We start from the raw sequence: 26,956 nt of genomic DNA, 5'->3' as shown, positions 1-26,956 counted from the left end.
CATTCACGGTCGATTAGCGACCCGCCACATCACGGAGTTATCCGTGTGCAATGGCCTGCGATTCCGGAGAGTCTGGTGGGAACCCGAGATAGCTCTACCCCCTCATGGTCCTCTCACCCCAACCCCGGGTTGCAACAATATATTGAGGAAACTAAATGAGCTTCATAAACAAAACATCCATTTTGTCAGTTCCGAAGGAAGTGTCTTATAAAATGGGGGTCCATGTCCGTCGATCCGTCCATCTGTCTGTCTGTCTGTCTGTCCACAATCAATCTTTCGATCATTATTCTGCAACCTGTGGTCAGAATGACTTGAAACTCGGAGGGATGATACTTGTGGAGATGCCGCAGAACCTCCCACAATAAAATTTCAGATTTGTCACCAATTGACATTGTCACCAGTTAATTAGCCCAATCAATTAATCTTCAAAGTCGTAAAACTCAGACTATTCATAGTTTTTGCTTCTGGTTTAGTATAATGGTTCTATGGAATAATGTCTACAGCTTGTCTGAGCATTTTTTCCAAATTTTTGTCCAGGAGGAAAGAAGATGAGTCTTAATGAGTATGAAGTTAATTAGGACCAATTAATCTTCAAAGTCCTAAAACTCCAAGAGTATTTGTAGTTTTTGCTTTTTGTATGGTATAATGCTTCCATGGAACAATGTCTACACCTTATCGCATCGTTTTTTTTTTCCCCTGAATTTTTGCCCAGGAAGAAAGATAATGAGTCTTAATGAGTATGAAGTTCATTAGGGCCGGAATAAAAACAATGAATGTTAATGAATATATCCAATATCGATGAAGTCGGAAATGACCAGGGCCCACGGGCCGTATTTTATTTATTTATTTATCAATGACAACATCCACAAACTGGAAATATCATTTATCTGAACATCCTTAGTCCTGACCATTCCGGAAAAAAAGATGTTGCTCTGTAATACATTATTAAGCTCTTAATGAAAAGGATTACTAATAACAGGGACTGTGGACATTCCATGTACAGAGAATCCATTATCCGTGGTGTTATTATCCAAAGGTAGAAAGCCCATATAAATGGATTACATCTCACTGGGAAATGCGCAACACTTCAATGAAGGGATGTTTTCATTGGGGGGGGGGAGCTTTGTTTGGAGGTTTTACTTTTACTGTGTATGGAAAATCGAGTTTAAAAATAAAAATAAAAATATGATTTTCTTTTAAATGCATCAATGTAAATAAACAAATTATTGCAATTTACAACAATAAAAAGAGCAATCAGAGATTGCAGACCCTCACCAGGACTTGTTTTGTGTGGTGTTTATGTGCTGGTGTGTTACATAATTAATGAGACATAATTAGAACTGCCACTTTACAACTGCTGGCAGTGATGACAGGGTACCAAGACATCCTGCTTTGATTGGACACCTGACCAGGCCCATGACGTTTTTTAAAATTATTATTCAATTGAATTTAGAATGGCATTAAAATAAATTCAATTCAAATGAAATGGAAGACCAAATAGGTACAGTCCTGCTTTGGAGTCATCAGAAGGAACCTGAACAAGCAAAAAGCAAAGATGAAGTCATCAGGAGGAACTTGGATAGGATTCGCATTTCAGCTGCGATTCTACCCTCAAACCCATCCAGGTACAGCCAAGTGAGACTTTTTCAAAAAAGAAATTAATAGTAATAATAAAGTAAAAATAAAATAAATAAAAAACCCAGATCAAAATTTTTTTAAACAATTCTGGCTGCCAGACCATGCGTCCAATGAAGTTGAAATTTAAAACATGTATTCCCCATCATATCACAACTAGATCATAATTTTGAAGTTTCACGGCGATTGATTCAGCGGTTCCAGAGAAAATGTTTAATATTTTTCTTCAATTCAATATGGCTGCCAAACCATATGAGCGAGCAATTATTGGATTAGCTATATATGAGATATCCCTTATTGTCGGGTTTTCCGGCTGTCTGTGTGCGTGTGCGTGTGCGTGTGCGTGTGCGTGTGCGTGTGCGTGTGCGTATGCGTGTGCGTGTGCAACGCGAGACTCCACAGCACGAACCAGTGAACCGATTTCGATGAAACTTTGCCAACAGGTGGAATATATACTGGGAATGTGTGCGTTGGAATTTCGTTGCCGAGCAACCACCCGTTGCTGTGCAGCGGCCGAAAAACCACGTACAGTATTTTCAATACCTTCAGTTTTGAATGTAGAGAAACGAGACTTCGGAATTAAACACTTTGAGATATTTAGAAAATTTTACTCGAGCCGATTTTTGATTGAGGTTTTATTTTTCAAATGGTAGTCCTTCAAAAGTCGGGTGTCTATTCACCGTCATTTAAGGTGTGTATACAGTGTTTGTAAGGAACTACACAGTCGTTCCACCTTCGATCTCTCCTCGATCCAAACGTTATTGACCAAAGTGAAAAGGATCCAAAATAAATGGAATCACCGGCATTTCTGTCTTTGTGGATTTCTAATATGTTTATTTATTTACCGAAAACGATTCCACGACCCACACACCACCTTCAATTATTTATTTATTTACCGAAAACAATTCTACGATCCACACACCACCTTCGATTATTTATTTATTTTCTGAAAAAGATTCCACGACCCACACACCACCTTCAATTATTTATTTATTTACCGAAAACGATTCCACACCCACACACCACCTTCAATTATTTATTTATTAACTGAAAACGATTCCACGACCCACACACCACCTTCAATTATTTATTTACCGAAAACAATTCAACGATCCACACACCACCTCCAATGATTTATTTATTTACTGAAAACAATTCCACGACCCACACACCACCTCCAATTATTTATTTATTTACCGAAAACTATCAAGACCCACACACCACCTCCAATTATTTATTTACCGAAAACGATTCCACGACCCACACACCACCTCCAATTATTTATTTATTTACCGAAAACTATCAAGACCCACACACCACCTTCAATTATTTATTATTTAAAGTGGGAGTGGCGTAGGAAAGTGGGCGTGGCTTATGAAAAATATTGTGTGGCGCAGGAGGTGTGGTCAAACAAGAGCATTGAGAGACGTTTATCAGGGTGTGTGTGTGTGTGTGTGTGTGTGTGTGTGTGTGTGTGTGTGTGTGTGTGTGTGTGTGTGTGTGTGTGTGTGTGTGTGTGTGTGTGTGTGTGTGTGTGTGTGTGTGTGTGTGTGTGTGTCTGCAACACAATGCTCCACAGCACAAACCAGCAAACCGATTATTTTTCAAATGGTAGTCCTTCAAATATAGGGTGTCCATTTACCGTCATTTTTTATGAGGAGTGCCAGTTGGCAAAATACGCAATGGGAAAAGTCTTGCCAGGCAGAGGAACAATTGTATGTGAACCAATACGTCTTGGCAATGAATCTTCGTCGGTGGATCGGTCAGAATGAAAAGCATCATATCCAGCGCTTCGATCCGAGTGAATCCCTCGTCGCCTACCGGCTTGTTCCTTAACAAACTTGTACACCCATGGCTTGGGGAACATTTTTGTGAAGTTTCCCCTCAATCTGTCCAACCATTCTGGAGAGGAAGATTATTTTATAGGTTTTAGTGCATTTCCAATATTTTACAAATTTTAGGCAAAAGCATGTGACCTATGACGTCATATGTGTGAACCTTTTGTTCCTCGTGGATAGGCGGTCATACATATAAAGTTTCACCTCAATCTTTTCAGCCACTTCAAATAAGAAGATTTTTAAGGCTGAATTTTTTTTTTAACAATATGGCTGCTAAATTACAACGTGACCAATGTCATCAATTCTTTTTTCTGTGGACCATTTTATCCCGAGATGTCGTCAGTGGCATATGGAGGTAAAATGCCGCTCGGGCGAGATGTCAAATTGCCGCCCCTTCATTACTCACATGCTGAATTAAACACAAAGCCTAATTATATAACGTTATTGCAAATCAAATCAGGTACAGTGCATTTGCAAGTAAACAGTTACACCTTTGTTGCCCACCTTTCAAAATCGTCATCGGCTTACTAAGCGTTCAGTTATTGTTGTGACTGGCTCATATTATTCCGAGCCTTCAATGAAGCAAACTCGTGATGGGAACACAGGAATGCAACAGGAACACAGGAATGTGATGCATTGGCGTACTCAGGGGGTGCGGGGAGGGCGGTGCAAGTGACATTATATTATTATTATTTACCAAATAATAAAGACAGCAATTCAGTAATAAAGTTAATTTAGTTGTACCACTTGCCAAAATAATCTTGAGTCCAAGTTCCCAAACGAGGAGGGCATGTGTAAGATATAGACAAATAATAATAAAGTAAAAAAACCAGCTGATGTCCCCTCCCACTTCTTTTATATAATTTGTTATTTTGTCAAAGATCCAGGATTTAAAAAAAAAATATCGCACCGTGACAGGAAACTGTGCAGTGAAGTTGCTACACCACTTAAAAGTGGCCCATGGAGGGACTGATGGTTACTTCCCCAACAGGCAGGGTGACCTTACTGTCCTGATGCAAATAAAGAATAACACAAAAACCGAAACAATACAAGAAAAACTAAATATACCCATCAGAGATGGGGAATCCCCCACCATTGAAGCATTTTTTTCAAGATGGCCGCCCCAGTCGGCCATCTTGGATCCGGCCACGCCAAAAATCAATAGGGTTCTTCCTTTTCAGCTGGTACATGTGTGACTCAAATTTCAAATCGATATGGCGACGTCGTTTTTTTCAACATGGCTGCCTGGCGGCCATATTGGATGACCGAGCGGGTCGAAACCATGTTGCAAAACGTTCCCTGTGCTGTATGTAGATTGGATGCTTGCAGTCACGTGATCGGGGTTTATATTATGTCCCGCCCGCGAGGCGGTGTGCCCCGTACGTCCGTGCCGCACAATAAAGCAGAGTTTCCGCTTGCTCCGTTGTCCGCCTGGTTCGTGAACACTACAGTTTGGCGACGATGGATGGGATTGCTGACAATCGAGTCAGTGTTCACGGCTAAGTTCCGGTATTCACCGGCGACGACTTTGTACTGTTTGCGGAACAATTGGAGTTTTATTTCATCGCGAATGGTGTGGGCGAGGAAAACACGAAGAAAGCCATTCTTCTTTCTTCGCTGTCGTCGGAAAACTACCGGCTGTTATGTGACTTAGTCGCGACCAACAAGCCGAAAGACGACATGCTGACATTCCGCGCGATCGTTCAGAAGATGAAAGAGCACACTAAGCCGGAGAAATCGCCACAACTAGCGAGATATGAATTCAATCATCTGTCGAGGACCCCTGGAGAGCGCGTGGCGGATTTCGTGGCAAGATTAAAACATCTGTCCGTTGGCTACAAATTCATGCCGGATGAGCGTGCCGCCAGGCTCAAAAGATCGATTCATCGCCGGTTTACAAGACCAAAAGATGGTTTCGGCGATACTTCGCATGAAGTTTGAGGACATTACGTTCATCAATGCGGTCGAAACTGCATCGGCTGTCGAACAGACCCCCAAGGATGTACGAGCCATCGCCGGTCAGACCATGGGAGGTGACTTGGGGATCAACAAAATGTCCCATTCACCTCAAACCTCGTAAGCAACCTTCGGTATGAACCGCGGCCAGCCTTCACAACACGTCCGATCGGGTGGCGAGGTAAACACGGAGGCATGTTGGGGGTGTGGGGCTCGACACCTCCGTCGTGTGTGTCCTTATAAGAACAGCATGTGTTTACATTGTAACAAGGTGGGCCATCTGAAACGGGCGTGTCGAGTGGCATCGACCACCGTAAAAGTCTTGGACGATGATGTACCCGACGACCCCGACGACCCGGGGCAAGATCTGCAACCAATGATGAGTCTTTATTCGGTTGGCCCTGCGAAAACACGACCGATGACGGTGGAAGTGGAGGTTAACAAGACGCCTATTACATTCCAAGTTGATATGGGAGCGGTGGTCTCAATCATAGGCGAACAGACCTCGCATAAGCTGAACGGTCTGAAGCTTATCAGGTCAGACCTCACACTATACACCTACACCAGCGAGAAAACAAAGCCGATTGGAATGGCAGACGTGTCCGTGACCTATCAGGGCCAGGACGCCGCTCTCAAGTTGTATGTTGTTCGAGGGAGGGGCCATCTCTCCTCGGGTGGGACTGGCTGACCCGCATCAAGCTGGACTGGGCAGACATTCACCTTGTACAAACCATACCAAGCCGATTGGAGAATCAGTTAGAGGAGATTCTTCAAAAGCATCAAGGCTTGTTTTGCAATGAGCTTGGGAAACTCAAGGACACACAAGCCAAGCTTTTCATGAAAGACGGCGTGGCGCCGCGTTTTTGTAAACCAAGGCCAGGTCCATATGCCCTGCGGGACAAGGTGAAAGTTGAATTAGATAGACTTGAGGCCTGTGGAGTTATCGAACGGGTGCCATACTCGGACTGGGCCACTCCAGTCGTCATGGTGCTGAAGAGGAATGGTGATGTTCGATTATGCGGAGACTTCAAGACCACGGTCAACCCAGGTCTTAGTATCGAACAGTACCCACTTCCATCAATCGATGAGATATATGCACGGTTGGCAGGGAGTAAATTATTTACGAAACTCGATCTGCGGGATGCATATTTTCATCTGGAAATGGACCCCGGGAGTAGTGACCTTCTGACGATCAACACATGTCAAGGACTCTATCGGTACACCCGGCTCTGTTTTGGGATAGCTTCGGCCCCCGCCCTGTGGCAGAAAGCGATGGATCAGGTTTGTGTAGGCCTTCCCGCTCAAACCTACCTGGATGACGTACTCATTGCAGGAAAAACGGCTGAGGAGCACCTCAACAACATTGACAAAGTGCTGATGAAGTTGGAGGCTTGTGGGCTACGCTTGAACAGGGACAAGTGTGCGTTCTAATAACAACGGTTGGAATACCTTGGGCACATCATCACACCGGAGGGGCTGTTGAAAGGTCCACGGAAGGAAGAGGCCATCCAGCACATGCCACCACCACGGGACAAGACTCAGCTTCGCTCATTCATTGGTATGGCACAATACTACCAGAGATTCGTGAGCAATCTGAGCTCTGAGTTGGCCCCGTTAACATGACTGCTCAGGAAGGAGGAACGCTGGGCATGGAGATCCGACCACCAGGCAGCTTTCGATCGTGTCAAGCTGCTACTCACAGAGGATACGGTTCTCGTTCACTACGAGCCTACACGTCCGCTCTTTTTAGCATGCGACAGCTCCGCGTACAGCATCGGAGCAGTGCTATCACACAAGATGGAAGATGGTTCTGAGCGACCTGTTTGTTTTGCATCTCACACGCTGTCGGCAGCAGAGCAAAAATATGCCCAAATCGAGCGGGAGGCTCTCAGCCTCGTCTGGGGAGTGCGGAAGTTTCATCAATACCTGCTTGTTCATCATTTCACCTTGCAGACTGATCACAAACCACTACAATTCATCCTGGAACCAAAACGAGGTGTCCCAGTGGCAGCAGCGGCACAAATACAACGATGGTGTTTGTTCCTTGCTGCCTACAGCTACGATATCCAGTTCCGGGGCACCGAGAAGCATGCCAACTGCGACGGTCTCTCGCGATTGCCTTGCAAGGGGGACCCATCTTCGTCTGAATCATCTGATCATGTTGATGTGTTTACACTGAGCCAAATCCAGTGTGGGCCGGTCACAGCTAAGCAGGTGGCTGTTGAATCAGCCCACGATCCTGTGCTCGCCTGTGTCATACAGGCGATCTCCACTGGAAATTGGAACGACCTGCCTTCAACAACTGAGTATCAACCGTTTGCATCTAAATCATCAGAGCTGTCTTTAGCTCAAAGTTGTATTATGTGGGATATGAGAACGGTGATTCCCCCAAAGTTCAGGCAACATTGTCTTGAGGAGCTGCATGCCAGTCACCTCGGCATCGTTAAAACCAAAAGTCTAGCACGTAGCCTCTTGTGGTGGCCGAGTCTGGACAAGGACATTGAGCAGATGATTAGGCATTGCCCTACATGCCAGTCAGACGCTGACAATCCACGACGGGTGTCGTGTTGATGGCCTATTCCAGACAGGCCATGGCAAAGAATCCATGTAGATTTTGCTGGTCCTTTTAAGGGCAAAATGTTTTTGGTTGTTGTTGATGCGTTCTCCAAGTGGCCAGAGGTTGTGGTCATGCAATCCACGATGGCGGAAAACACGGTTGAAAAGCTACGATCAATTTTTGCAAACAAAGGGTTACCCGAAGTGTTGGTTTCTGATAATGGTCCGCAATTTGTTTCTGGTGTTTTTAATGGCTTCATGGTGCAGAATGGTGTCAAGCACCTAAAGTCAGCACCATACCACCCGGCAACGAATGGCCAGGCTTAATCGTTTGTTAAAACGTTGAAGCGTGCTTTGCGGAGAGGGGAGGGGTCATCTATGCAAATGATGGTTGATGTGTTTTTGTTACATTATAGAAATGCTGTTCACCCAGCCACCAGTGATACACCTGCTATGCATTTGTATGGGTGTGCATTGAGGTCAAGACTGGATTTATTGAGGTCTGGGAGGTCGGTGTCTGGGGTGGTATCACGTCCAATGCTGGTGCGCACCTTTGAAGTAGGGCAGCGTGTAATGGTCAGGTCAGGTCAGGTATGGGAGCATGTGCCAGAACAGCACGTCGCTGCGTCCACTTTCCGCCGGTACTCCAGGGGCCTCCGTCTGGCCATCCCCCAGGCAGATGCCAGGCCCATCCCCATCTCCTTGAGATGATGGTCAACCTGTTGCAACCATGAGGCACGTGGTCGACCCACTGGCCTCCTCCACTCATGAGACTCCCTCGCTGAGAGAATCTGGTGAGCAGGATCAGAGTCAGGAAAACGAGCCACATGTCCATACAGCCGCAACTGACGCTCACGGACTATGCAGGTAACAAATCTCATCCGAGTCTCTCTCAGCAACCGCTCGTTGGACACAAAATCCGACCAGCGATAGCCAAGGATTCTCCGAAGAGACCTGGTACCAAAGGAATTAAGTCTCCGTCTCAGATCCTTGGTCAGAGTCCAAGTCTCGCACCCATAGAGCAAGACTGGAAGTACCAAGGACCTGAAGACTTGGACTTTCGTCCTCCCGCACAGGTACCGGCAGCGCCACACCCCATGATCCAGTGAGTCCATGACTCCCCAGGCCCGACCCAGACGTCTATTGACCTCTGACTCGCAGCCAGCAGAGACATGAATATCACTGCCAAGGTAAGTGAATCTCTCCACGACCTCAACATCCTCACCACAAACAGACACAGACAGGACAGCAGCATCCAAGATGTCACCGAAAGCCTGGATCTTAGTTTTGACCCAAGAAACCCGTAATCCCAACGGCTCCGACTCCTCATTCAGCACCTCGAGGGCCCCCAAGAGGATGTCTAAAGTCTCCGCAAAGATGACTGCATCATCTGCAAAGTCAAGGTCCGAGATCTTGACATTCCCAAATGACGCACCGCAACTTGATCTCTCCGACATCCTCCCTAGAATCCAGTCCATACAAGTGCTGAAAAGTGTGGGAGCAAGTACACATCCCTGACGAACTCCAGTAACAACTGGAAATAAGTCAGTGATGGTACCACCACACTTCACAGCACTCTCAGTACCAGAGTAGAGTTCAGACATCAGATCGATCAGTTTTGGTGGCACCCCACGAAGACCAAGAATCCTCCAGAGGACGTCCCGATTCACTGAATCGAACGCTTTACAGAGATCAACATAGGCTGCAAGCAGCCCCTGCCGAAACTCTCGTCTGCGTTCGGTGAGGACACGAAGTGCAAGGATACGGTCAATCGTTGACCTCTTTGGTGTAAAGCCTGACTGCTCTGGACGCTGGTGCTCAAGCAGATGATGGCGAACCCTATCGAGAATTATCCGAGCAAAGACCTTGCCCGGCACTGAGAGCAGCGTCACCCCTCGGTAGTTGTTGCAGTCTTGGCGATCACCCTTCCCTTTCCAGAGAGGGACAACAAGGCCCCTCTTCCAGTCAGTTGGGATGATGCCTGTGTTCCAGGCAGAGCACAAAACTGCATGCAACGACACGAGTGCAGCATTTCCACCAGCCTTGAGAAGTTCGGCATGGATGCCACAGATCCCTGGAGCTTTGCCCCGTTTCAACTGGTTCACCGCAGCCCGTGTTTCCACAAGCGTAGGTGGAATGGTACGTGATTATTTCCACGATTGGAAGTGGGTGCCGGCAGTGATCTCCGTGGTACTCGGGGCAGCCAACTGCATGGTTAAAACTGATGAAGGGAAGGTGTGGAAACGGCACGTCAACCAAATTCATGATCGCTGTTCAGCATCACCAACCGTACCGGGTACCATTGGGTCGGACAAGTGGGACCACCACCTCTGGTGTCTGTTGAATCGCCAATGCCAGACGTGCCGGCACCGACTGGGCGAACCGGTTTGAGGTGTTTACCTGAATCAGTCCTGCTCAAGGAAAACGAACAAGCTTGTCCACCTGGTGCTCTTGATGCTAAAAATGGGACGAGCTCTACTGGTATATCACCCCTACCGAATTGGGAGGAATCTGTTGCGGTATCTCCTAGCTGCACCGTTCATCCTAGTCGGATCAGAAAGCGGCCTCAGTATTTGGAGGATTTTGTATGTTAATCTCTGCTATTTAGAGGGGGAGGAAATGTGCTGTATGTAGATTGGATGGTTGTAGTCACATGATCGGGGTTTATATTATGTCCTGCCCCCGAGGCGGTGTGCCCTGTACATCCGTGCTGCGCAATAGCAGAGTTTCCGCTTGCTCCGTTGTCCGCCTGGTTCTTGAACACTACACTCCAGGGGTGAGGAACGTTCCACAGGGGTGAGGAACATAGTAACCAAAAATAATTTAAATCAGATAAGCAGTTTTCCATTTATTACAAAAAACATTTTTTTCAAGATGGCCACCCCAGTCGGCCATCTTGGATCCGGCCATGCCTAAAATAAATAGGGTTCTTCCGTTTCAGGTGGTACATGTGTGACCCAAATTTCAAATCGATATGGCGAACAGTTTGAGTTATCGCACTCACAGCTATAAATGTTGACGCCCAGCCAGCCGGATAGCTGGACGGACGGACGGACGACCCGGGTGACAACAATACCCCCTTCCGCTACGCGACGGGGGATAAAAACAACAAACTTTTATCGAATGAAACACAGTGCGTTAGAAGGGTTCTTCTTCATTTTTGACACACGGATGGAAGGAAGGACATAAGGTACATTGAAGCGTTTTGCACCAATTAAAATCTATGTCCTTATCTCCAGTTTGCTTACTCCAGGTACAGTACTGTAATCTGCTTGAAATTTTACTTGCAAATATGTTTTCTGTGCATAAGATTTTTGGAATTATTCATTTCACGAGGAGGGGGGGGGGGGCGCCAAAGGAAGGGTTCGCCCCGGGAGTCAGATACTCTTGTCTCTCGGTACGCCCCTGATGAGACGGGAACACAGGAATGAGATGAGAATGGCAAATTGGAATGAGCTACAAACACAGGAATGAGACGCGAATGCCTTGCTGCCTCGTCTTCGAGTCTAGTTTCCCAGCATGCCGTGTGCTCATTTTTGCCCACCTCCTCTCTTTGAGACATCGTTGGCTCAACCATTGGTCAGCAAATAGAGGGCGGGGCCATTTGCACAGTTCGACCCCTCCCTGCGCCTTGTTTTCCTTCCTAATTTCCTTGTCAGAGATCACATGAGGGTGATCCCATTTCATTCTGTAATATGGGTGTGCAAGCTTAAGCCTTTATGTCATTAAACCCATCGAGATTTGCTTCAGTCATTCCGACGAGGTAATGTTTTGGATACAAATTATAGAATTTATAGTATTCCTGAAGTTGACTAAACATTCTGTAAAATGTTTGCCTTAAACGGTCATTATGTTTTACGTTGCACACGTTGTCATCCTCATTCTTTTGATTTGTCAATCTATTGTCGATCCACCATTTTCCTTTTACTGGGCTTCACTGGTATTCCACGGCAACCAGCAATTCCAACATGTGCTGGAATCATTTACAGGTATGGTGAAAGGCAATTTGGCGTTCATGTTGGCATTTATGAGTTGGGAAGATGAATTGACTCGGTGTTCCCAGATTGAGCTCTCAGGTGAGTCGCGCGGCAAATTTGAATTGAAAAAAAATCTCTGATCGAGCTACCGAACAGGCCACTTGGTAAATCCGGAGTGGAGAAGTAGTCACCTGGGTGCCGTGAGATGGCGGGATTGGAGCACCGGGGAAATACTAATAGTTGTACAAACAATAATCCTGTGTTGAGAACAAAAGTACTTATATATCGTGTTATATTTCGTTTTTAGGCCCATCTCTCAATGGTGAAGAATCACTTAAAAAAAATAAGTAATGCTCGTATCCGGATCTGGATCTTCATCAAAATTGAATCAATTCTTCCGAGTCACACACCCAACTTGTCCACCACATTTCGTCCAAATCCTTCCACAACTTTTTGAGATATCATGCTATATATCGTTTTTGACCCCATCTTTCAATGGTGAAAAATCACTTAAAAAAATTCTAGTAGCCGGATCCGGATCCGAATCTTCATCAAAATCCAATCAGTTCGTCCTTGTCACACATGCAAACTGGCCACAAAATTTCATCCGAATCCGGCCACAACTTTTTGAGATATCCCACATACAAACAGACAGACAGGTGTGAAAACATAGCCTCCTTTGGTGGCAGAGGTAAAAATGAGAAAAGATTCAAGCAAATCGTATGAAATTAAAAATAAAAAATAAAAAATAAAAAATAAAACATGCATTTTGCAAGAAGCAATTTTTTTTTTTTTTTTACAATAGAGTTGAACAACAGATTTGAACAACAGATTTGAACATCTGTAGAAGAAAAGAAAAGGAGTTTATGGAAACCAAAAATGGATGTCGACAAACCAAGAAATGTGCTCCAAGACACTCAGCAATTGCAATGAAAGAAAATAAAAGGAAATAAAATTTTAAAGGTACCAACAAAAACAAGTCGTGAGATATAACCCAAATTTTTTTTTAAGGAACAAAAGAAGAGAAAACCAGAGTTGGTGTCAAAGCCACCCAATGCTCGCCTGTTTATACATTTATCGTTTTTAAAAGACTAGTCTAATAATTAATATTTTTTTATAAAGCATTGCAGTGAAGTCTGATCCAAATAATTTTAAAGCAATACATGTATTTGTATATTGTAATCAGTAACAAGAGCGCAAGTGAGCACAATATACGCCCGAACAAGAAGGTATATACAGAATTGTGATACTACATGGAAAACAGCATCCTGGTTGCCGTGGCAACCACTTTAGATGACGAACGTATGTCACGACACACCGTCTCCACAGTCTGTACCTATGTACCAAATATGAAACGTGACAGTTGAAAACTTTGGGAGTTAGAGTGCGGACAGGAACGGATGGAAAACAGCATCCTGGTTGCCATGGCAACCACTTTAGATGATGAACGTATGTTGCTACACACTGTCTCCACAGTCTGTACCTTTGTACGAAATATGAAACGTGAAAGTTGAAAACTTTGGGAGTTAGAGTGCGGACGGACGGACGGACGGACGGAGACAGACAGACAGACAGACGGACGGACGGACGACAGGTATCACATTATATGCCCCGATATATATATATATATATATATATATATATATATATATATATATATATATATATATATATATATATATATATATATATATATATATATATATATATCGGGTGTATAAAAAAAAAATAGTGTGGTAGATAAAAACATTAGAAAGGAAAAAAAAAACTTGCACCAAAAACTTTAACATTTTCATGCTCACGCTGATGCTGACACTGACGCTCACGCCGGGGGTATCGCTATATAATAGCTCTCTGTTCTTTGAACAGGCGAGCTAACAATTCAAAGAAGTCACCACAATTGAAGAAAAAAAAATTAATATTGTGAACAAAATAAGATTGCAAGGAAGGAAATTAGAGAAGACATGAAACTATGCCAAACAAATTTAACACAGAACAGAGGCTTATAAGCCAATAAGTGAGGTCCATTGACACATTATGTTGAAATCTTTGCCCCAAAAGAAGAGTGTGGAAGCACGATTTAAAAAAAAATAAAAAAAAAAAAAAAAATAAACAAAGACATTGCACCATCTCAAACATATATACGAACAACTCGAGAGGAAGAAAGTCCAACTTACAGGTATTTTAACTACTACAACTACAACCACCATCAAGTCTTTTCATTTAAGAAGTGGTATTCTTTTGCTTGCCAAGCTTCCCAAGAAGTGGTATTCTTTTGCACCTAAAAAATCCATGTCCTACCTTGCCATTCCATTGGTCCAATTGGCATACACCATAACTAATGACAATGTAAAATGTAATATAAACACTGTATATTTCATTGCATACAAAGTAAGAACAATAAGAGGGATTACCGATCTCTTTCTTCGCAAGATTAGAACAAGCCTTAAAACACAAGCTTCCAGAAGAGGAGGGGGGGTGGGGGGGATGGACTTCCTGTGGTTTGGAATATAGCTCTTCCTAGACTCGAGAATACTGTACTTAAAATTTTACTTCCATCAAATGTTCTTGGACAGCAGCAGTAGCAAAGAGTAGATGGTAACCCAATGTACTGGGTTCTGTTGGTATATTCTTCAGGATGGAGTAAGAGCAAATTGGTGCAAATGTTCAAATGTCCAAGGACTAGGGGCTGTACAGCGAACAACGTCATCACAACATCAATGTCCGAGACAGAATAAATACTAATGCTACTACTACAGTATTAATTAAACAACTGCAATTATTCCCATCTCTTTGTGGGGTCGACCAGATAAATTTCACACCAGCTGACCAGGCCTGACGGTTGACCGATGATTAAGGCAGTACTTTGTAATGTGTTCAGGTTGCGAGCAATACCTCACCTACTCTTTGTGAAAGACACCTTGGGATATTAGCTTTAACATCCACCAGCTCATGCTACCAGATGGGACATTCAAATCAATGTCCATCCAAGGTCAGCACACTTTTATGATGCAACACCCTACCCATAAAGCACCAATCTGACAGTTTAGAATCAGGTCAAGAATCCAACCCAGACAAGACAGCTCAAAGGCAAATGCACTACCTGTGCATCTTCTTTCAAGACATATATATATATATATATATATATATATATATATATATATATATATATATATATATATATATCCATATGAAATTGATATGTTAGCTACAAAAACGTTAGAAGTTTAAAAATGCCAAACGATAGTTTTTAAACAAAGTTGGATCCACAATGAACATTATTCCAAATTAGTTACCAAATGCATATTTTATAGTCTGTTATAATGTAGGTTCATATCCTCAAGATCAAAAGAATAGTGTATGATGAAATTGGTGTTCATAACAAACCTTGGCACTCTTCATCACGTGAAGAATCTTGGCCTCCTGTTGCTCGTCTCCACTCCCCCGATCATTAGTCTTCTCCAATTCTTGTCGCATCTCTTGGGTCATACAAAATGCCTTGTCCTTGGCATTCGCCTCTTTGAACCGAGATTTCTGCTCTATCTTTGACCTGAAAACCCCCCAAAAATGGCATATTTTCACAACTAACCCTCATTTTCATTAGAGTGCATCTCCTTTGAATAAAAATTCAAGGCTTGGTAAAAAAATTAAACACACACACACACACACACACACACACACACACACACACACACACACACACACACACACACACACACCCACACACACACACACACACACACACACACACAGACACACACAGACACACACAGACACACACACACACACACACACTTTTTGTTTTTAGTCACGATTTAAAAGGGAATGGCATCATGAAAAGTCTTACAAACAATCCTACACAAGACATTTAAAGCGTTGCCCACTTCACGTGATTAATCAAACAGATTTGCAGTCCAAGTTTGCTTTGCAATTGTGTAGGGTTTGGTGTGAAACATTAAGCAACTTCTCAAACTCCTTCCTTCGAATCTTCCAAGGTTGGTGTTCTTTTTGTGGATTACTTTTGCTTTAATTTGGCCCGACAAGGAAATGTCGAATGGAGTCATTAGCCTTAGCCTGGTGATCTTGGGAGCGTTTCACTGAATCCTCCTCATAGTAGGATGCAGTGAACCATGTTCAGCCATTCCATGATGGCACGGTACATGTGGGACAGAGGATCATCTGCTGAAACACATGGTATCTGATGTTGTGCTTTAATATTGTAAAAACAAAAATGTTAAGCTTTTAAAATAACTTTTTAAAGGGATACTATGTACCTACACACGCATCACCAGTTATCGAATTCCATAAAATCGTGTCCAACTTTTGGTGACATTCATGATCAGATTTCTCAAAACATTCCGATCCTGCACTGCTTCCCAAAGCTCTGGCAGAGACAGCTTGTTTGCAGCCTTTATCCCATCCATCCAGCACATCCAAGGTCTGACTCTTCTTCCTTGAACCATACCCAACATGGTTAATCTCGACAGACTTCCATTTTCTGCATGCATAATGTGTCCAAAGTACAATAGTTTCTGTTTTTGCATCAGCGCTTCTTGTATACATTGTGGTACAATTTCTTCAAGCAGCGATTTATTTGTTCTTGCACTGTGTGGAATTTTTAAACATTTTTCTCCAACACCACATTTCAAAAAGATCAATCTTCTTCCTTTCTTTTTCACTGTCCATGACTCACATCTATACATTGCAACTGGAAATACCAGAGCATTCAACGGCCTCCTCTTACTTTGTATTGTCAATCTTTGTAAGTTTTAAATGAAGACCTGCTTTTCCACTTTCTGCAACAATTCCATCAAGTCCTCTTTACTTTGCAAATAGAGTGATATTGTCCACATACCCCTTCAATTGTTGATAATATTCCTCCAATCCTGACTCCAGCACCTGTGTCATCAAAGTTTGATTTCCTAAAGATGTACTCACAATCAAAGGTGCTGGGGAGTGTCCCCACCAACAAAAAGAGGGGGGGGGGAGAGAGAGAGAGAGAGAGAGAGAGAGAGAGAGAGAGAGAGAGAGAGAGAGAGAAGGTGGAAAGGGCGAGAGAGAAGGTGGAAAGGGCGAGAGAGAAGGTGGAAAGGGCGAGAGAGAAGGTGGAAAGGGCGAGAGAGAAGGTGGAAAGGGCGAGAGAGAAGGTGGAAAGGGCGAGAGAGAAGGTGGAAAGGGCGAGAGAGAAGGTGGAAAGGGCGAGAGAGAAGGTGGAAAGGGCGAGAGAGAAGGTGGAAAGGGCGAGAGAGAAGGTGGAAAGGGCGAGAGAGAAGGTGGAAAGGGCGAGAGAGAAGGTGGAAAGGGCGAGAGAGAAGGTGGAAAGGGCGAGAGAGAAGGTGGAAAGGGCGAGAGAGAAGGTGGAAAGGGCGAGAGAGAAGGTGGAAAGGGCGAGAGAGAAGGTGGAAAGGGCGAGAGAGAAGGTGGAAAGGGCGAGAGAGAAGGTGGAAAGGGCGAGAGAGAAGGTGGAAAGGGCGAGAGAGAAGGTGGAAAGGGCGAGAGAGAGAAGGTGGAAAGGGCGAGAGAGAGAAGGTGGAAAGGGCGAGAGAGAGAAGGTGGAAAGGGCGAGAGAGAAGGTGGAAAGGGCGAGAGAGAAGGTGGAAAGGGCGAGAGAGAAGGTGGAAAGGGCGAGAGAGAAGGTGGAAAGGGCGAGAGAGAGAAGGTGGAAAGGGCGAGAGAGAAGGTGGAAAGGGCGAGAGAGAAGGTGGAAAGGGCGAGAGAGAAGGTGGAAAGGGCGAGAGAGAAGGTGGAAAGGGCGAGAGAGAAGGGAAAGGGCGAGAGAGAAAGGGAAAAAAGGGCGAGAGAGAAAGGGAAAGAAAGGGCGAGAGAGAAAGGGAAAGAAAGGGCGAGAGAGAAAGGGAAAGAAAGGGCGAGAGAGAAAGGGAAAGAAAGGGCGAGAGAGGAAGTGAAAGAAAGGGCGAGAGAGGAAGGGAAAGAAATGGCGAGAGAGAAAGGGAAAGAAAGGGTGAGAGAGAAAAAAAAATAGTAAAATACTAAATTCTCAAAGAAGAATCCAGAGTGGAGAAAGGCACTCTTTATACAAGCGAAAGTTGATTTTTATCCCACGCATGTGAAGCGAGAGTGGGGTTAAGCAATAGGTTCACTTTTGTCTGTCTACGAAAGTCAGTTTATGATCAAGGAACAACTCAATTTCATCAGGTGAAGTTAATGTATATAGTCTATTCTTGGGTTGTTTGAACAATGCGTTTGCAATGACCAGTTCATTCTCCACACACAACTCCAGTGTTTACCTCCCTGGCTCATTTTGGATACCAAGTCAATGCTTTCCGACAATCCCTTGTGCTCCTGCTTCTCAAAATTTTGTATTTCAGTCTCCAATAATAATGAAACCATCTCCTTTGGGCATGCGTTCTAATAGCTCCTGTAACTTTCCAGAAAACTCCTTCGCATTTTCTTCATCTGTTGCAGAAGTTGGAGCATATATCTGAATGATGGTGTTTACTGGATGTCCATTAAACCTCACTATTAAGCTATCAATGACTGGGTTGTATCCCAGTACTGACCCTGCTCTCTTCTTACAATTCATTGATCTTACATTCCATGCTCCAATTTTCTGAACTTTTGAGAGGCTCAGATTTAAATTTTCGGTTCTGGCGACCTCAACGACTGGATTTCCTTGCGGGTTTGATTCAGTCCCGGCATAACAGCCAGGCCTCCTCATCAAAACAATTTGCTCTTCCCCAGTTGCAATTTGGGTGCTTTTCAAAACTGGTGGGGGTGGGGGAGGAGAGGCTCATCATCTGGCACCATAGCTTTATCTCTTGGATATCTGATCATGATGGTTTTCTTGGCATGTACGGAAGTGGTTTGCCATTGCCTTCTTTCGAGCGGCGTCTATACCACACAAATCTCAGCCATTGTTCTCCATAAACATCAGAATATATGATGTTAGCAATAAGGGAAGGATTCAAATGATACTCAGGCAGCTCTCAGATGTTGAAAGAAAAAAAAAATTCTGACTTTCAAATTAATCAATCATTGTTTGAACACAACAAAGATAAAATTAGAATCAATATTATTGATACAGATATGCAACACTGAATGAAACGACAGTGTAAATGTGCTATATTATCGATATATCATGATGTTCTCAAATGATACGTACTGGGTTAATATTTTTGGTATAATCAAACCACCATGTTTTTCCAAAATAGTTTTGTTTAAACAACATGTAGATGCTTTACCATCACACAATATTATTATGTCAAACCTGATTCGCCATTGGTTTCAATCATTACTAGGCTAAAAATTTGGCTCGTTCTGCACACATGCCAAAGTAAGTGATGCTACCGGGTTCTTTGCAATTGGCAACATGGCAGATGCCGGATGGGAAATTGTGAAAAAGTAGAAAAAAGTAAGTCGGACGTATGGCGACACTTTGGCTTGGAAGAAACGCAAGTTGTATGAAAAAAGATGACGGAAAAATATCACCGTTTGTCATCGTTCCAGTGAATTCGTAAATTTGGGCGGAAGGAACAACAAAATTGACAACACGTATGTTGGCATACACCTTGACAGCCTACTTTAGACAGTTTAAATTTGACAAGCACCAAAAATGTATCTGTGCCGTTCAGTAATAGAACAGATTTAAATAAAAATAAAATAAAATATAAAAAGAAAAAGCAAAGTTTCTAATAATTGGTTGAAAACAAAGCAACAAAAGTAATTGCGCAGTGTATTTTTTATATTTTTTTGCATACCTTGTCGAGGTTCGTATGAGAGCTAACACACAACACACAGAAATGAGGGCATGAGACAAGAGGGGCAGGAGTGGGAAGGACAAAACAGTGGGGAAGAGACATGAGGAGATCTGTGGAAGGGAGAGGGATGGGGTGGGGAACACGGGGTACAAAAGATGGACACTACAGGGACTTTCAGGAAGGAAAGCAGGGAATTTGAAGGAGGTGGGTTTGCAGTGGATTTACGGGGGTAGAAAAGATCAAGGATTTGGATGGGTGACAATAAGAGTTGGTGGTGAACAGCTGTTTTGAAGGCCTGGAGGGAAGAATGGGATTTGAGAGTGTGAGAGTTTATTCCAAAGGTGGGAAAAAAGAGGAATGAAGGAGTGAAAGTGAGCAGTGATTTGTGATTTTGGTAGTTTTACGAGAAGGGGGTTGTTGGCGGACCTTGAGCGCCCTGCGGAAATATGGTGGGGACAAATCGCAGACAGAGCAGTGGGGGGGGGGGCGAGACCGGAGAGGAGACAGTAGAAGACAGAAAGACAACCAACCTGCCTGCGGTGAGGTAGTGAAAGCCCCAGAGACTCAGCTTCATCGTGGGAGATGCCAATGATCCGAAATGCCTTATTTTCCACAGCATGAAGCCGAACAAGGTGAGAGGCAGGAGCACCAGCCCAGAGGGGAGAGCAGTACTCCATCAGGCTGCAGACGAAAGCTTTGTAAGTGGTCAGCAGCTCAGCTGGGCCAAGGAAGGACTTTGCACGATGGAGGATTCCCAGTCGGCGACTAGCTTTGGAGGCGAGGTTTGAAATGTGGCTTTCCCAGGAAAGATCATGGCAGATAGTGAGACCCAGAAACTTGAAAGAAAGGACTTCTTCCAGAGGATTGTTGAGAAAGTAGATGGGGGGGGTGGGGTTCCAAACGGTCCTTTCAGAGAGACAAAGTGAGTGTGAGATTTGTCCGGATTGAAAGACATGTTCCACATGTTGGACCAGTTTGTGATTTTACCCAGATCTGCAGAGAGCGAAGAAGCTGCTGCTTGCCAGTCTGAGGGATGACCGATGGTACGGCAGAGGGTGGAGTCATCAGCAAAGAGATATGGAGGATTTTCCAGAGAATTGGAGAGATCGTTGATGAAAACCACAAAAAGAACAGGGTGCAGAACACTGCCTTGAAGAACTCCAGCCTGGACAGGAAGAGGGGATGAAAGAACTCCATTTAGGGCCACACGTTGACTGCGACAGGAGAGGAAGTCTGCGAGCCATGAGTGGAGATGGCCGTGGATACCATCGGAAGTGCAGTATACCATAAAAGAAGATACCATAATCACCATTTATGTAGTAGTTGGTATAAACACGTTACACAGGATGGACCATAGGTAGCATACCTACCTTTCAGATCTCGAGCGTGGAATACATTCCTGACCAGACTATAAACTGTCAGATTGGCGACTCGTCGGCAGTGCCTTGTATCACATAGTGCGCCATTGCTCAGATGGATGTTAAGCTGGGTATCCCATCTGCTAGCCTGAGTTGGTGGATGTTAAATATCTTCCAGTGTCCTTCGCGAAGAAGAGGCTAGTTATTGCCGGCATCCCCAAACAAATTCAAAACTCCTCCCCTAAATTTCATGCCAACCCACAATCACAAGCGTGGCAACTATAGCTCACCAATACATTCTAAATGAGAGTTCAGCGATGCCTTCTTTCTGAGTTAGACTGAAAATATGACTATGCGAATGAACAACATATCATAACATGTATGAGGATGCATGGTGACACTTTGGCTTTGTATCATTATTCCAATAGAATCGCAGTGCAAAATCTTTCGGCAACACCCATCTAATGAAAAGGTGATTTGGCACATCACAATGATGACCTATTTCTAATTTCTAACCCATCCCTCTCGCACAATGCCATGTACAAAGCAGAAAGAGCAAGAAAAAAAATGTAAATTGATGCCTTTCCCAGCAAATTCACCTGATGGCAATAATTATTCACTTATCACAACCTCAGTATGATAAAAACATTTCCATCAACAATGGACAAGAGTAATACATTCTCATCATTGCAGTGTATATGTACCATACCGTAGGTTTGCCACAAGACAGAATCACAGTTGTTTTTGAAAGCGTGTGGCTTAGAGCTCAGCACATGACCTTTACAAAACAGTCAAACTGTCTGTTGCCTCCAAAGTAGCAAAGTTATTGACGCAAACAGTGTACACACCCAAAATCCATGCACTTGATAGACAGGGCATGCAGGATCAGATAATGGGTGACACCACAGGGGAAACATTTCGTGCACATCACAAACCACTTTGCACAAAAAAAAAGGATCTCAGGAATGATAGATAACAGTCATCACCCAACGTGTCTGCTCTTGATGAGCTTCCCCTCAAAACAATGTAACGTACATTGCACACGTACATTCCAATGCTGTTTGTCGGTCAGTGACTAAAGAAGGGATACAAACATTGGTTCTTGAGTTGCAGAATGTTTTATGTTTATTCGAAGCATCTTTCACACTGGACTATATTTACAACACACCCCACCTGTCTTCCTCCTCAAACCACACGAGCATTTTTGAAATGGCCAGTAAAAGTGGGAACCAAAATGCAAAACCACTATAATATATATATATATATATATATATATATATATATATATATATATATATATATATATATATATATATACATATACATATATACACTCGTATATAATGCCAACAAATGTATTGAAAGAAAAACAAACAAACAACACGACTGCTTCTGAAGGGCACACATGGGAAGGTTGGTAAGAGTTCAATCAGACCGACAGATAGACAAGTCAAAACAACAACAGACTGGAAGGGCACTCGGTAGAGCGCATACCTCCACCACACAATGCTTGATCCAGTGGAACATATCGGGCCGAATACATTTTTGAGATATCGTGCTATTTATCGTTTTTGGACCTAATCTCTCAATGGTGAAGAATCACTTTAAAAATTAAATAATTCTCGTATCCAGATCCGGATTCGGATCTTCATCAAAATCCAATCAATTCGTCCTTGCCACACCCCCAGCCTGTCCACCAAGTTTTGTCTGAATCCGTCCACAACTTTTTGAGATAGTGCTATTTCTCGTTTTTGGCCGGATCTCTCAATGGTGAAGAATCACTTTCAAAATTAAATAATTCTCGTATCCAGATCCGGATTCAGATCTTCACCAAAATCTAATCAGTTTGTTATTGGCACACACCCAAACTGTCCATCAACTTTAATCTGGATCCGTCCGCAACGTTTTGAGATATCCTGCACACAGACAGACAAAGACAGACAGGGGTGAAAACAGAACCTCCTTCACCTTCGGTGGCAGAGATAATAAACACATTGTGGGTTCAAATTTACATCTTAATAAATGTACATTGTTGTTTAAGGGTCTGTGCAAGGTTTAAATTAAGCTAAGTGTGAAGGTGTACACACAATTTACAAAACTTACAGATCGTTTCCACTCGTAAACCGTCCTGGGTCATCCCCCAAAACCCACACCCAGACCTCTCCATCAGATCCAAACTTCCACTGCACTTGCTTACTTTTTTCTGCAGAAACAAACCAAGAAAGGTAAGGAAGATGTCAGACAGTTCAACTTGCAAATTCATAACACATACATGTAGATCCCCCAACCCAGACCCAACAGCCAACTTCGAGATATTTTTAATCCAGACCACAAAGGCCCAATCACACTGCACATTGTCCTGTTAGTACTAGGGGATTATGAGATATCTCTGGCTTTCTTGCTGTAGAACTTGAGAATAGTTCGAGACAAGGGAGAAAATGGTTCTGAGAGTGCTGGAGAGAGACAGAGACAGAGAGACAGAGACAGAGACTTTGACTTTTAGGTCCTTTTATTTCAAAAAATACAAAGGATAAAAAATTAATACAAGTTTTTCAATAAACCACCACAACAAAGCAAATGATAATGTACAAGAGTGGAAAAAAGGAAGTAAACAATACATTTTAGAGTGATCGATAAAGCATTGACAACAAGAGAGTTTATACAAATGGATACTCCAAAGAAAAATACATTAGAGAAAGGATAAGGAGATGATAGGAAGAGAGAAAAGGAGAAGCAACACAGGCTCCACACGTACCGCCAGAGACTGAGCAACAGCCCCTTGCGTTTGCACGTGCGTGCCAAGCGAATAACAGGAGAGAGAGAGAGAGAGAGAGAGAGAGAGAGAGAGAGAGAGAGAGAGAGAGAGAGAGAGAGAGAGAGAGAGAGAGAGAGAGAGAGAGAGAGAGAGAGAGAGACACAGAGAGACACAGAGAGACACAGAGAGAGACAGAGAGAGAGACACAGAGAGACACAGAGAGAGACAGAGAGAGACAGAGAGAGAGACAGAGAGAGACAGAGAGAGAGAGAGACAGACAGACAGAGAGAGAGAGAGACAGAGAGAGCCAGAGAGAGACAGAGAGAGCCAGAGAGAGACAGAGAGAGCCAGAGAGAGCCAGAGAGAGACAGAGAGAGACAGAGAGAGACAGAGAGAGAGAGACAGAGAGAGCCAGAGAGAGAGACAGAGAGAGACAGAGAGAGACAGAGAGAGACAGAGAGAGACAGAGAGAGACAGAGAGAGACAGAGAGAGACAGAGAGAAACAGAGAGAGACAGAGAGACAGAGAACATATGGAAGTTTTATTTGTTTGTTTTGTATACGTAGTTGAGGCTCGTGGAAGAGCTACAATTAGTAGACAGGAGACAACGGTCTACAGGAGACAACGAGACAGGAGACAGGAGACAGGAGACAAAGGAACAGTTGAGAGAGAGAGAGGGGAAACAACAACAGCAGAGTTGAAGTCCAAGATAGAGGGAGACTTGGACAAAGAATGGGTGTGGGGAGAAATGAGGGGCAGGAGAGGATGCATAAGGTGGATGAGATGGATACAGAAGGAAACTCTCAGGAGGGAAAACTGCAAATTTAGAAAGAGGAGGGATTGGGGTGGGGTGGGTGGTGGGTGCGTTAACGAGGGTAGAAAAAAATCATGGTTTTTGGATTGGGGACAATCTGAGATGGTGGTTAACAACTGTCTTAAAGACCTGGAAGGATGAATGAGTTTGAAGAGAATGTGGAAGTTGATTGCACAGGCGAGAGAAAAGACGAGCAAATGAGTGGAGGTGAGCAGAGATCTTGGATTAGGTCGTTCAACAAGAAGTGGGTCGATTGTGGACTGTGTGACCTGCAGAAACCTGTGGGGGTGGTGACAAAGCACAGAAAGAGCAGAGGGTGCAAGACTAGAAAAGGAGCTGGTAGAAGACAGAGAGACCACCAGATCTGTCTGCAATGGTGTTGCGATAGGGCCATCGACTGTGCTTAATCATGGGAGATGCCAATAATCTTGAAGGCCTTGGTTTCCACGGTATCAAGCTGAGCAAGATGCGAGGCAGGGGAGCCAGTCCAGAGGGGAGAGCAGTACTCCATAAAGCTGTGGATGAAGACCTTGTCAGTAGATAGGAGTTCAGGAGTGCCAAGGAAGGACTTTGTACGATGGTGGAAGATGCTCAATCGGCAGCTTTCTTTGGAGGTCAACTTTTAAATGTGGTTTACCCAAAAAAAGATCATGACTGATAGTGAGATCTAGGAGTTTGAGTGACTGAACCTCTTTGAGCGAGTTGTTGAGAAAGTAGATGCGAGGGTTTGCCAGACGGTCATTTCAGAGACGGTGAGTGTGTGATACTTGCCAGGATTGCAAGTCATATTCCAAGTGTTTGACCATCTTGTGATTTTGTCATGGTCTGAAGAGAGGGAAGAGGCTGCAATCTGCCTGTATGAAGGAGGAGGGATGTCTTGGCAGAGAGTGGAGTCATCAGAAAATAGATAAAGAGGATTTTCCAGAGATTTGGAAAGATCATTTATAAAGATGAAGAATAGGACTGGGCTCAGAACACTGCCTTGGGGGCAGTCAGCCTTGACAGGGAGAGGAGATTAAAGGATTCCAGTGAATGCCACACGTTGGCTACGCCAGCACAGGAAGTCAGTAAGCCATTTGTAGAGTTGTCCGTCAATGCAATAGGCAGAGAGTTTGGAGAGGAAAGCAGGATGCCAGACTGTATCAAATGCATGAGACATGTGCAGACACACAAATTTGATCTCGTGTCTGATATTGAGGACCTCCATCCATTGTTGGGAGAGTGGAAGCAGCATGTCCAAGGTGGAGTGACTTGGTCTGAAACCAAATTGGTGATGGGAGATGAGGTTGTTGGAGAAAAGGAAGGATTACATATCAACTGTGATGATGGATTCCAGGACCTTGCTGTTGATTGGAAGTGTAAGCTGATTAGGAACAGGACTGGGCCCAACACACTGCCTTGTGGCTCTCCAACATTGTCAGGGAGAGGAGATGAAATGAATCCATTGAATATCACATGTTGGCAACGAGAGTTTGAAAGCAGATGCAACTTTGGGGCAAATGAAATGATTCTAATTATTCATACGCCTTCACGCAAGCCTTTAATGAAACATCATGATCAGATTCGGTTTTGAGTACAATTCCTGACCAACCACATGCAAGTGCAACCCCATGCAGAGATACCTGTTTGCATCCAATTTTCATGTTAACAGAATGTTAAACAAACATTGCATCAGTCGTGGGAAATGTAAGCAAATGAGACGGCCGCAGATCCAACGATTAAACAACTTCAAGGGCCGCAAAGCCCCCTTTACCACAATTGCATGCCAAAAATGAGACATTTAAACATTTTTTTCAAAGAGCTATATATTACATTATCTGAGCAATAATGCTGCAATAAAGGATTAAACATTTTTACAGAAGAAAAGAAAAAGCATTTATAGTCACAAATCAACTACTCCAAACATTCCAATAATTAATCTGAACAGGTACAAGATGTTTGATCTGACAAATATTCAGCACATCATCATCATCATCATCATCATCATCATCATCATCATCATCATCATCATCATCATCATCATTTTATGGCCGTTTCCATGTTTGCACGTGCACAAAGCAATTTGATTCCAAACATCTGCAACATGTCCACCGACCTACTACGTATCGAGATCATAAACTCGATCTACCTTCTTGAATTCAATGATGCATGCATTAATTATCCAAGCAGGCATTTCGCAAATGCAATATCGCAGGTGCTGGCTTGCTCAAACTATTTGTCAAGTAAACACACCAATCACCTGCCAACACTACCTGCAGGAGTATGTCAATGAATATCCCAATGTTTACCAAGCTACCTTTAAGCTATTCATCAGTCTTTCACACCAATATATACATCACTTAGTGACAA

At 43.7% G+C, this 26,956-nt stretch overlaps 1 protein-coding gene across 6 annotated transcripts in view; it reads right to left on the bottom strand.

Annotated features, from left to right (window-relative positions):
- SH2D4B (SH2 domain containing 4B) overlaps positions 1-26,956 on the bottom strand; it is a 100,602-nt gene that overhangs the window by 62,968 nt on the left and 10,678 nt on the right. For 3 of the 6 annotated variants that reach the window (XM_085882578.1, XM_085882579.1, XM_085882580.1), the window contains exons 3-4: positions 23,142-23,241; positions 15,350-15,512 (exon numbers count right to left, since the gene is read on the bottom strand). In XM_085882578.1, coding sequence (XP_085738704.1) covers positions 15,350-15,512; positions 23,142-23,241 — 263 coding nt within the window. Of the gene's footprint in view, positions 1-15,349; positions 15,513-16,817; positions 16,912-23,141; positions 23,242-24,736; positions 25,541-26,956 lie in introns of those variants that run through there. The other 3 variants (XR_015058499.1, XM_085882577.1, XM_085882581.1) reach the window with 3 other exon arrangements.

This window comes from Eptatretus burgeri, chromosome 5 (genome assembly GCF_056783735.1).
Source record: "Eptatretus burgeri isolate ZD-2024b chromosome 5, Ebu_testis_v1, whole genome shotgun sequence".
Taxonomy (NCBI): Eukaryota; Metazoa; Chordata; class Myxini; order Myxiniformes; family Myxinidae; genus Eptatretus; species Eptatretus burgeri.
The sequence above is the reverse complement of the archived record's forward strand: the minus strand, read 5'-3'. Positions and strand labels throughout refer to the sequence as shown.